Below are 12,292 nucleotides of genomic sequence, written 5' to 3'. Positions count from 1 at the left end.
TGTTTTTTTTGCATAAAAACCACAGAAAGATGGGAAGAAATATCCGTGACCTCGTAAAGGGTAAAAGGCAAAACAAACATTCCCAAAAAGCTCCAGCAGCACGACATTTTCTGGTGTCTAAATCCACATTTGCCAAGCCACAACAGATCGTGCAGCGCTTTGTTATTTAACTATTCCAAATAAATCCGTGCGTGTTGCACCTTTCCTAATCATTCCTCCTTCAGGCTCCACCAGCTGCTGCAGAACGAGGCACGAGGCAGAGCCATCTGCCTCCCTGACCCCGAAAACATCCCCCTGTGAATACATCTTGATTAAGATGTGCAGCGTTGACTTTCAACTGAATCTTTACAGAAAAGTCCTTTTTTTTTTTTTTTTTAATTTTTTTAAAATTTTTTTCCCCTCCTATGTTTCCACTAAGCCATTAAGGCTCAGCTTGGTTCTCCCATTTCCGCTGGAATCGTCGTTGGGAATTAATCTGGGATTCAAGCAAATCATCTCCAGCGTGCAAGCGTTGGTTTTATCAATTAAAAAAAAAACAATAAACCCAAACTCCAAACCTTTATTCTCTTCGTTTTTCCTCTCACTGCCACGGCCAGTTTTAAAAATGGCTCGCGTGGCATCTTGTTCTCATTAACAAACATAAAAGACTAAAAATCGGTGTTTCTTAAATTGCTCTTTGGGGAACGTGTGTTAGGCAGAGGGGAAAAAAAATAAAACATTCAGGGTTTCTCACAGCTGTGATATTGATTTTTGATATTTGGGCACTGGTGATCTCCGGGCAGGAGTTTGACCCCTTGTGTGCTTTGTGTTCATTGTAGAAGGGAATCATTTTTTGGTGCTGGTTTTTTCAGGCTGCCCTGTGAAATTCAGCCCTGAGGTGCCTTTTCCTGATTTCCTGGAGTGCAGGGATAGGAAGGAACATTATTTTATGTTCAGAGACTGCTCCATGTGGTTGTTCAATCCAGGAAGGATCCATCCCACCTGGAAATGGCAGACAGGGACACCTCTCACTATCCCAGGTTGCTCCAACCTGGCCTTGGACATTTCCCGGGATTTAGGCGCAGCCACAAATTCTCTGGGAATTCCATTCCAGGGCTTTGCCATCCTCAGAGGGAGGAATTTCTTCTCCATATCCCATCCAATCCTGCCCTCTGGCAGTGGGAAGCCATTCCCTGTGTCCTGTCAACTTCTGGAATTACCACATCCCCCAAACACAAACCGCTGCTCACAGCGGCAGCCCAAAATTCCCAAAATGTATTAAATGTATTAAATGTATTAAATGTATTCCTGGACACGAATCTGCCCGGATGAACTGCTTCCAAAGATTCCCAGCCAAAGCTTCTTCCCTTTCTTCCTCCAGCCTCCACCAACCTCAGAGCACATCCACCAAAGACAGAGCCCTGTGTTTTATCTGAACACAAATCACCACCTCCCGCGGCCGCTCCTCCTGTCCAAACAACAAATACTGGGGAAGGTGAATCAGGGAAACCTTATAAATGTGATTGCTTAGCAAAGATTCTGAAAGTATGAAACCTAAAATCGGGATAGAAATGAAAGCTGATTTTGAGTTGTAGGATACCGAGTCTTAGTTACTCTATAACCTGAAAACAACAATCCAGCTGCTGGAGAATCCCTTTGGATTGAACAATCCCTTTCTGCTGGCTCAGGGATCCAAAGGTCAGTGTAGCAAAACAGAAGTTTAAAGAGTGGTTTTTAGAGTTTAAAATATAACACAGTATGGTGATATAGTAGTTCTTACAGGCTGGATGTAGATTCTATAGGATTTTGTGTCTGGTGTTGGTTGGTCACTGTAAATTAGAATATTCATCACAAAAGGAGATATAATGGATTGTAACAAGGACCTCGCTCTCTTACCTCTTCCTCCTCTCCTTCCTGCTGCTCTGAGCTCTCTTAACTCTCTTACCTCTTAACTCTTACTCTTACCCCTCCTCTTACCTCTCACCCTTCCTCTTCCCCCTACTCCTGCTCTCTCCCCCTGCCCTTTGCTCTCTCTCTCCCTTCTCTCTCAGCTCTCACCCTGCTGTTCTCTCTCCCTCTCTCTTTGGGATTTCCCTCCAGCCCCGGCTGGGGGCTGAAGGCTTTTTACCCCTTTTACCCCTGCAATAAACCCACACGTTCTGGAATATCCAGGTCGGCAGAATTCCTTGTCCCAGCCGTCCGTGGATTCGCCTACAACCAGAATTATCCACCACCCACGGAATCTGCAATACCCACTCGGATTACCACTGGATTTTCCTGTGGGAAGGATCCAGCTGGTGGCTCGAACACGAGCCCATCCGAGGCTCTGCTCCCTCAGAAAAGTTCCTTTTACGAAATTGTCAGATCACGCTCATTTATGTGACGAAACCTGCTGGGGGATGTCACAGCTCCGGTTCTTCCCAGATCCTCCTTTCCCACTAAGGATTTCACCTTTGCATGACAATCTGCAGATCAGAGGCTGCTGCATTTCAAACAAGACGAGCCCCAGATATTCCTAGAGCAGGAATTCCCAAGGACACGAGCAGGAATTCCTCGGGCTCTTGCCCGCATCTCTGCGCTCCCACCTTCGCTTTAGGGACAAAAAAACAAATCTAAAAGCTTCACGTGGCTTTTCCCCAAGGTTAAAAATTTCATCTGGAGGTAGGAGAATCTAAAATCAATGAAATGGAAGGCTCTAATCAGCTGCCATCCCTGTGATCCTGCACCGCCCCATTGTTCTGAGGAGGGGGGGATCACGACCGTCGGCGCTAACGAGAAAATTAATCCTTGCTGCAAATTAGTGCCTGAGATCAGGGATGCTTACAAAACAGCAGCTGATTAAATCCCACTTCTCCACCAGCTTTATGTGCCTGTGCCTCCAGGAGTCAGGGAGGCTGAGCAATGCAGAAAGCCAAGGAGAAGTGTGAAATTTGGGATAAGGCGAACAGGGGAGGAAAGAGAAGAAAAGGAATTAATGGGGTAAGAATTTAAGGATTTTCCACTCTGCGTTCTCCCCGCTCTTGGTGATGATTAAGAAAGAAACACCACGAAATGAGCCACTTAATACCTGACCTACCTCTGCGGGAAAAATTCCACTTATCCCAAGTGTTGAGACTGGGCCGGGAATAAATATAGCTAATGCCTTCTGTTGATGCCATTTTAAACACACTCTGGGTCTTTTCTAATTAAAAAAAGGTGGAAAAAGTGGACTAAGACTCCAAAGGTGACAAAAATAGAGCTGGCAAGGGCACACAGTCCTTGCAGCTCTGTGGCAACTCACTGGATTTATCCTCTGTGAGCACCAAAACAGAGCTGAAACCACTAAATCTGAGATAGGGTATGAAAAACCAGATATCCTCACATCCGTAAATGGATATTCTGTGGCAAATTAGCCTCTAATTATTCCAAAACTCCGTGACTGGGGGGTTTATTTAAATCAATGAATGCCCTGGTTCCCTGGTGGGATCAGCACGTGAGTGGACATTGCTCTTCCACCTTCTTCCCTCACGCTGCAAACCCCAAACCAACCTCAGGATAACCCAATTCCTGCATTTCCCCCTTTTCCACCTCCTGCCCAACCCAGCTGCATCCCTGAGTCCCAACTGCTGCTCATTTTTTTTATTTTTTTAAGGGAAAATGGGAATGGAGTGCAGAGGAAGAGCCATTATCTCCCTGGCCATATGGTGACTGCATCAGCTCCTTTTTAGAGCCTTTGACCTCCAGTTTAATCCCAAAAGAAAACTCCGATTCAGCCCCCAGCCATGTCTGCCTCCTGTCCTTTAAAGCCTCTTTGATCCCCACCATCATTTGGGGGAGTCCCATAAAAAAATCAGGGTGAGGAAAGAGAAGTGGCGACAGCTTATTTAATTAAAAAAAAAAAAAAAAAAAAAAAGCTTGGCAATCATGGAATTAAACTGCTCTTCTTCATCTGTGACAAAAAAACCTGTCGTTGAATGGCCACAGGCTCCATCAGGCCACCAAATCCCACCTTTTCTGATCCAAATGTTTGCCCATAAAAACCTCACTGATAAACCTCACTGCTCGCCGCTCCCACGCCTCAGCAAATCCTTCCAGGAATTAATAAACGGAAAAAGGGACGGGAGATAAGTCTTTGGAGCAATAACAACCCGAAGAGATGGGTAAACGAGGTCAGCTCCCTGGAGGGAGGAGAGGGGTAATTTGACTTCTTCCACCAGCTCGGGATTTATGGATTTATGGAGCCGTGGGAGCAGCGCCGTCCCGACGCCGCGGCATCCTCGGGAATATTTGGGAGGGAGGTTTTTCCAGCACTGCTAAAAAAACCAGCAGTTCCTGATGGATATTGCCCCAAAGCAGCCTGTCAGCAGGTCATGGAAAATGTCACGGACACCTCAGAAAATGCTGGATGTGACAGCAACACAGGGAAAGAGGAGTGACCCTCTGGAGCTGGGAAAAAAAAATCCCTGGACAGCTCCCAGCCCTGGACAGCTCATCCCAGGAATTCCACGGGAGCTGGGAAATCCCTGCCCTGCACACCACTGGCCAGTCATCACTCCTTCACTGCTGCTTTTTAGAACAGCTGAAGCAAAAATTTTTTTTTGCAGCAGAGGCAAAATAATTCTCATTTCGGTCTCTGCCACGGCCGGGTTGGATTGGGATTTGTCTTCTGTCCAAAGCACCACGATCCTTCAGGGATATTTGGGAATAAAATAATGCTCCAAGCCCCTGGATGCAGCAGCCCTCTCTCCAATCTTCCCGGATTAAAGCACAAAGCTGCAGGAATTATCACTCCCAGGAGGGAATCAAGGAGCAGGAGCTGATTCCAGCAGGATCCAGAGAGCACCTGATGGAATATTCCACATTCATGGCTAAAAAATGGAGATTTTAGAGATGTTGGAAAAAAAAAATCCCTCTCTGGGAAGGTGAGGATGCAGTGGAGGAGAATTCCCAGAGGATTTGTGGCTGCCTCATCCCTGGAAGTTCCCTGGGATAGTGGAAGGTCTCCAGGTTGGAACTGGAGGAGCTTTAATATCTCCTTTATCCCAAACCCTTCTGGGATTCCCTGATTTTGCCGACTCTCTAACCTGACAACTTTAATATAATTATGAAGGAATTCCATCAGCTTAAAGTCTTGAAAAGGCAGCCAATTCTTTCAGGAAATATAATAAATTTTTAAGCAACAGCAGTACTCAAGAGGAGCCCACTGAATTTATTGATGGCAACACAACAGGTACAATAATTCTCATTTTTGCTGCACCTCCACTCTTCGTTTTATCGCTCCCAAACCAAACCCAGCTCAATTTTTCTTGTGTTTTCACGTTGTTTTGTTTTTTTTTAAATCAGGAACTGCTGAGAGAAAGAGGCTCTTGGAAACGAGAGATTTGCAAGGCCTTCCCTCCAGTACACAAAATTAATCACCCCGACTTCTGTTTCTGCATTATTTTATGTTCACAGCAACCAGGGGAGGGATCTTGGTGTTCCCAGAAAATGCCACAATGTGCAACATTTAACAGCTTTCAGCCAGCCCAGCGCTGGAGTGCTCCACAACAAATGAGTCATTCAGTAACGCCTAAAAAGCCAAATAATAATTTAAAAAAAAAAAAAATCTCTCTTCTTAAGTACATATTAAAGCACAGTCTAAATTAATACAAGGAATGGGAATGCATTTATGAAAATCTGCTTTAAATTTGAGTTTTTGCAGCACAGAGAAGCAACATGAATGGCTTTGGCGGGAGCTGCAGCATTTAGTGCCAGGTAATTTCTGCTTTTAATTCGAGTTTTTGCAGCACAGAGAAGCAAGAATGGTTTTGGTGTGAATTCCAGCATTTAGTGCCAGGTAAATTCTGCTTTAAATTCGAGTTTTTGCATCACAGAGAAGCAACAAGAATGGTTTTGGTGTGAATTCCAGCATTTAGTGCCGGGTAATTTCTGCTTTTAATTTGAATTTTTGTACAGCAGAGAAACAAGAATGGCTTTGCTGTGAATTCCAGCATTTAGTGCCAGGTAAATTCTGCTTTTAATTCAAATTTTTGCACCACAGAGGGCAAAGAAGCAAGAATGGCTTAGGTGTGAGCTGCTGCATTTAGTGCCTGGTAAATTCTGCTTTAAATTCGAGTTTTTGCATCACAGAGAAGCAACAAGAATGGTTTTGGTGTGAATTCCAGCATTTAGTGCCAGGTAAATTCTGCTTTTAATCTGAATTTTTGCACTGCAGAGGTTAGAGAAGCAACAAGAATGACTTTGGTGGGAACTGCAGCGTTTAGTGACAGGTAAATTCTGCTTTTAATTCGAATTTTTGCACCCCAGAGGAGCAACACTCCTTGCTTCCCCTCTCCATGGCTGAAAGCTTCCACAAAAACCAAAAAAACACAACAAAAAAAATCAGGATAATTGCACCAGGATTGTTCTGGCTTCAGGCTGAGGCTCCTGGATGAGGACACGGATAGAAAAAAAAAAAGGAGAGAGGGGAAAGGAGTTGAAATTATCCCAGGAATGGAGCAGCAAAATTGCAGGAAGGAAGGATAAGGCTTGGAGAAGGACACTGCAGGGAGAGAGCTGGAATGGTTCCGTTTGGAGAGGAAAAGCCTCTCCAAAAAAACTGAGAATAAAAAAAATTCCAAAACCTCAGGAGGGATTAACCACACCCCAATCCCAAAAGGAGGATTGAAGGAAACGGGCAGAAAAACGGTTTAAAATAGGTTAAAGAGTAAAATAAATATAAATATAATAAATAAACCAATTGAATTCCAGACTGGATTGGGTGGGAAGGGTCTTTAAATCCCATCCCATTCCAACCCTGACACCTCCCTCTATCCCTAAGTGCTCCAACCTTTTCCTTGGACATTCCCAGGGATCCAGGAGCAGCCACAAATTCCTGGGAATTCCGTGTCAGCGCCTCAGAATCTGCCAGAACCAATCCTACAGCAAAATGAGCCCCTTTTTTCTCTGTTTTTATACAGAAGGGTTTAACCACACCCCAATCCCAAAAGGAGGATTGAAGGAAATGAACAGAAAAATGGATTAAAATAGGTCAGAGAGTAAAAAATAAAATAAAATAAAATAAAATAAAATAAAATAAAATAAAATAAAATAAAATAAAATAACTGAATTCCAGACTGGATTGGGTGGGGAGGGTCTTTAAATCCCATCCCATTCCATCCCTGACACCTCCTGCTCTCCCTAAGCGCTCCAACCTTTTCCCAGGGATCCAGGAGCAGCCACGAATTCCTGGGAATTCCGTGTCAGCGCCTCAGAATCTGCCAGAACCAATCCTACAGCAAAATGAACCCCTTTTTTCTCTATTTTTTTACAGGAGGGTTTAACCACACCCCAATCCCAAAGGAGGATTGAAGGAAATGAACAGAAAAATGGATTAAAATAGGTCAGAGAGTAAAAAAAAATATAAATATAATAAATAAACCAACTGAATTCCAGACTGGATTGGGTGGGGAGGGTCTTTAAATCCCATCCCTGACACCTCCCGCTATCCCAAACTTTTCCTTGGACACTTTGGGTGCTCCAACCTTTTCCTTGGACATTCCCAAGGATCCAGGAGCAGCCACAAATTCCTGGGAATTCCGTGTCAGCGCCTCAGAATCTGCCAGTACCAATCCTACAGCAAAATGAATCCTTTTGCTCTGTTTTTTTACAGAAGGGTTTAACCACACCCCAATCCCAAAAGGGGATTGAAGGAAATGGGCAGAAAAATGGTTTAAAATAGGTTAGAGAGTAAAAAATAAAATAAAATAAAATAAAATAAAATAAAATAAAATAAAATAAAATAACTGAATTCCAGACTGGATTGGGTGGGAAGGGTCTTTAAATCCCATCCCATTCCAACCCTGACACCTCCCACTATCCCAACCTTTTCCTTGGACATTCCCAGGGATCCAGGAGCAGCCACGAACCAATCCTACAGCAAAATGAATCCTTTTGCTCTGTTTTTATACAGAAGGATTTAACCACACCCCAATCCCAAAAGGGGATTGAAGGAAACGGGCAGAAAAATGGTTTAAAATAGGTTAGAAAGTAAAAAAATATAAATAAAACAATTGAATTCCAGACTGGATTGGGTGGGGAGGGTCTTTAAATCCCATCCCATTCCAACCCTGACACCTCCCGCTATCCCAGGGTGCTCCAACCTTTTCCCAGGGATCCAGGAGAAGCCACAAATTCCTGGGAATTCCGTGTCAGCGCCTCAGAATCTGCCAGACACCAATCCTACAGCAAAATGAATCCTTTTGCTCTTTTTTTTTTACAGAAGGGTTTAACCACACCCCAATCCCAAAAGGAGGATTGAAGGAAATGGGCAGAAAAATGGTTTAAAATAGGTCAGAGAGTAAAATAAATATAAATATAATAAATAAACCAACTGAATTCCAGACTGGATTGGGTGGGGAGGGTCTTTAAATCCCATCCCTGACACCTCCCACTATCCCAACCTTTTCCTTGGACATTCCCAGGGATCCAGGAGCAGCCACGAACCAATCCTACAGCAAAATGAATCCTTTTGCTCTATTTTTTCACAGAAGGGTTTAACCACACCCCAATCCCAAAAGGAGGATTGAAGGAAACGGGCAGAAAAATGGTTTAAAATAGGTTAGAGAGTAAAAAAATATAAATAAAACAATTGAATTCCAGACTGGTTTGGGTGGGAAGAGTCTTTAAATCCCATCCCATTCCAACCCTGACACCTCCTGCTATCCCAAAGTGCTCCAACCTTTTCCCAGGGATCCAGGAGCAGCCACAAATTTCTGGGAATTCCGTGTCAGCGCCTCAGAATCTGCCAGAACCAATCCTACAGCAAAATGAACCCCTTTTTTCTCTATTTTTTCACAGAAGGGTTTAACCACACCCCAAACCCAAAAGGGGGATGGAAGGAAACGGGCAGAAAAATGGTTTAAAATAGGTTAGAAAGTAAAAAAATATAAATATAATAAATAAACCAACTGAATTCCAGACTGGATTGGGTGGGGAGGGTCTTTAAATCCCATCCCATTCCAACCCTGACACCTCCTGCTATCCCTAAGTGCTCCAACCTTTTCCCAGGGATCCAGGAGCAGCCACAAATTCCTGGGAATTCCGTGTCAGTGCCTCAGAATCTGCCAGAACCAATCCTACAGCAAAATGAGCCCCTTTTTTCTCTATTTTTTTTACAGGAGGGTTTAACCACACCCCAATCCCAAAAGGAGGATTGAAGGAAATGAACAGAAAAATGGATTAAAATAGGTCAGAGAGTAAAAAAAAAAAAAAAATATAATAAATAAACCAATTGAATTCCAGACTGGATTGGGTGGGGAGGGTCTTTAAATCCCATCCCTGACACCTCCCACTATCCCAACCTTTTCCTTGGACATTCCCAGGGATCCAGGAGCAGCCACGAACCAATCCTACAGCAAAATGAATCCTTTTGCTCTGTTTTTTTACAGGAGGGTTTAACCACACCCCAATCCCAAAAGGAGGATTGAAGGAAATGGGCAGAAAAATGGTTTAAAATAGGTTAGAAAGTAAAAAAATATAAATAAAACAATTGAATTCCAGACTGGATTGGGTGGGAAGGGTCTTTAAATCCCATCCCATTCCAACCCTGATACCTCCCACTATCCCAGGGTGCTCCAACCTTTTCCCAGGGATCCAGGAGCAGCCACAAATTCCTGGGAATTCTGTGTCAGCGCCTCAGAATCTGCCAGAACCAATCCTACAGCAAAATGAACCCCTTTTTTCTCTATTTTTTCACAGAAGGGTTTAACCACACCCCAATCCCAAAAGGGGATTGAAGGAAATGGGCAGAAAAATGGATTACAATAGGTTAGAGAGTAAAAAAAAATAAAATATAATAAATAAACCAATTGAATTCCAGACTGGATTGGGTGGGGAGGGTCTTTAAATCCCATCCCTGACACCTCCTGCTATCCCAACCTTTTCCTTGGACATTCCCAGGGATCCAGGAGCAGCCACGAATTCCTGGGAATTCCGTGTCAGCGCCTCAGAATCTGCCAGACACCAATCCTACAGCAAAATGAACCCCTTTTTTCTCTGTTTTGAGGTAAAATCCACTCCTTTTTGCCCCACACTCAGGACAATCAGGATTGCAGACCCACCCAAAGGAGCCACTGCAATCCGAGGCCCACGGCTCCTCCAAAGAGCAAATTTAAGGGGAATTTTGAAGGATCCACCAAGATTTTATCCCGGACTCTTCCCCAAACCAGCCACACAAAAAGATAAATCTTCGTATTATTGAACAAGGGGAATGAAATTCAGTTTCTGTGCTGCCAGGGAAGAGCATTCCCAGATGGAAACACAGCTCTTATTCTTTTATTTCTCACCGATTCACCCATAAGTGTTCCCATTTAAAAAAAAAATACGAGTAAACCAAACCTACACAACTCCCTCGTGGAATTTTGAACAGGTCCAAGGGCAAGAACTCGATTAATATTCTGAATTTCCATTCATTTTAGTCTCAGGGCAGAATAGCAAGTGAGGAAACTCCTTGGGCAGGATGGAAAATGGAGAAATCAGACTGGAGGAATTTAAAATAACCAGCACTTCCCAGAGCATTTCCCACTCAGTGATGTTCAATTAGGCAGAATTTGTAACCAGAGTATTTTGATTATTTAGAATATGGCATTTGAATTACTCAATATCTTGATTTTTTTTTCCTTCCTTTGGATTCTCCTATCAATTATTGGTGAATTAAAGGCTGAAATTAAATATATAGATACATATATATATTTGTGAAAAAAATATATAAAGAGATAAATTTGTGAAAGATAAGACCTATATTTGTGAAAATAAAATGAAAGAAAATAAGTTTACCTCCATTGCCAGAGCTGGTGTTTGCAGTGGTTGAGATTGGGCACAAATAAACCAAATCTACATAAATCCCTCATGGAATTTTGAACAGATTGAGAATTACTCAAAACTTTGATTTTTTATTCCTTTCCTTTGGATTGTCTTATCAATTATTGGTGAACTAAAGGCTGAAATTAAATGTATACATATATATGTGTGGGAAAAAAAAATAAAAGAGATGCATTTGGGAAAAATAAGACCTATATTTGTGAAAATAAAATGAAATAAAATAGGTTTACCTCCACTGCTGTTTGCTGGTTGTAGCGTTTGAGGAGATTGGGCACAAATAAACTCAAACTACATAAATCCCTCATGGAATTTTGAACAGGTTGAGAATTTCTCAATATCCTGATATTTTTTTTTCCCTTCCTTTGGATTCTCATATCAATTATTGGTGTGCTAAAGGCCGAAATTAAATATATATATATATATATAATATATATATCAAAAAAAAACATACATATTTGCGAAAAATAAGAGCTGCATTTACGAAAAAAAATTAAAATAAAATATGTTTACCTCCATTGCCAGAGCTGCTGTCTGGTGGTTGTACTGATTGAGGAGATTGAGCACAAACAAATTCAATCTACATAAATCCCTCATGGAATTTTGAACAGGTTGAGAATTTCTCAATACCTTGATTTTTTTTTCCCCTTCCTTTGGATTCTCATATCAATTATTGGTGAACTAAGGGCCGAAATTAAATGTATACATATATATGTGGAAAAAAAAAACCCGAAAAAAAAGATACGTATTTACGAAAAAGAAAAAAAATGAAAATAAAATAAGTTTACCTCCATTGCCAGAGCTGCTGTCTGCTGGTCGTAGTGGTTGAGGAGGTTGGGCATGAAGGTGGTGTTGTAGGGCAGGTCCTGGCACATCCTGAGGATGATGGGCTCGCAGGAGAACAGGCTGTGCCCCCCTGTTGGGGCCACCCAGCCACCCCAAATCCACAGGGAGCACAGCACCCAGCCCCAAGCCATCCTTCCACCCCGCCAATGGGGCTGGCAGATCTTCCCCTGCTCCCTCAAAAATAAAAAAAAAATAAATCCAAAATATTTCTTCTTTTTTTTTTTTTTTTTTTTTTCACCAGGATATTTCCAGGCTTCTCTTGAGGTTCCTCCCAGCTGGAAGAGTTCCTGTGTTCAGCATCCTCAGCTCAATCCAGAGAGATTGGAGAGAAATATTCCCTTTTTTTGGGTTTTTTTTTTTTGGTGTTTTTTCCTTTTTCTCAGCCCTCCGTGGCACGAATTAAATGCTGGAATTTCAACCACATTCCCACACCACGGACCCCATGGTGACAGGGCAGAGCTCCAGGGGCTTCCTGCTTCTTTTTTCCTGGAAAACCTGCAGCACAAAACACAGAGGGCACAACTCTTGAGACACCCTGAAAAACCCAGAAATCCACGAAAATATTTCACCTCTCAATCCTCCCCTAAACTGGCAGAAAATCTGCTTCAGCTTCTCCTGTGCAAGGCTACAA

General features: G+C 42.7%; 1 protein-coding gene across 1 annotated transcript in view; it reads right to left on the bottom strand.

Moving 5' to 3' along the window:
- Window positions 1-11,844, bottom strand: part of FZD3 (frizzled class receptor 3) — a 50,396-nt gene extending 38,552 nt beyond the window's left edge. The window contains exon 1 of the mRNA XM_066314594.1: window positions 11,604-11,844. Within this exon, the coding sequence (XP_066170691.1) occupies window positions 11,604-11,792 (189 nt within the window). The 5' untranslated portion in view covers window positions 11,793-11,844. The remainder of the gene's footprint in view (window positions 1-11,603) is intronic.
- Between the last annotated feature and the right edge of the window lie 448 nt (window positions 11,845-12,292).

The sequence above is a fragment of the Sylvia atricapilla genome, chromosome 3, assembly GCF_009819655.1.
Source record: "Sylvia atricapilla isolate bSylAtr1 chromosome 3, bSylAtr1.pri, whole genome shotgun sequence".
Classification (NCBI taxonomy): Eukaryota; Metazoa; Chordata; class Aves; order Passeriformes; family Sylviidae; genus Sylvia; species Sylvia atricapilla.
This window is presented reverse-complemented; position numbering and strand designations above follow the sequence as displayed.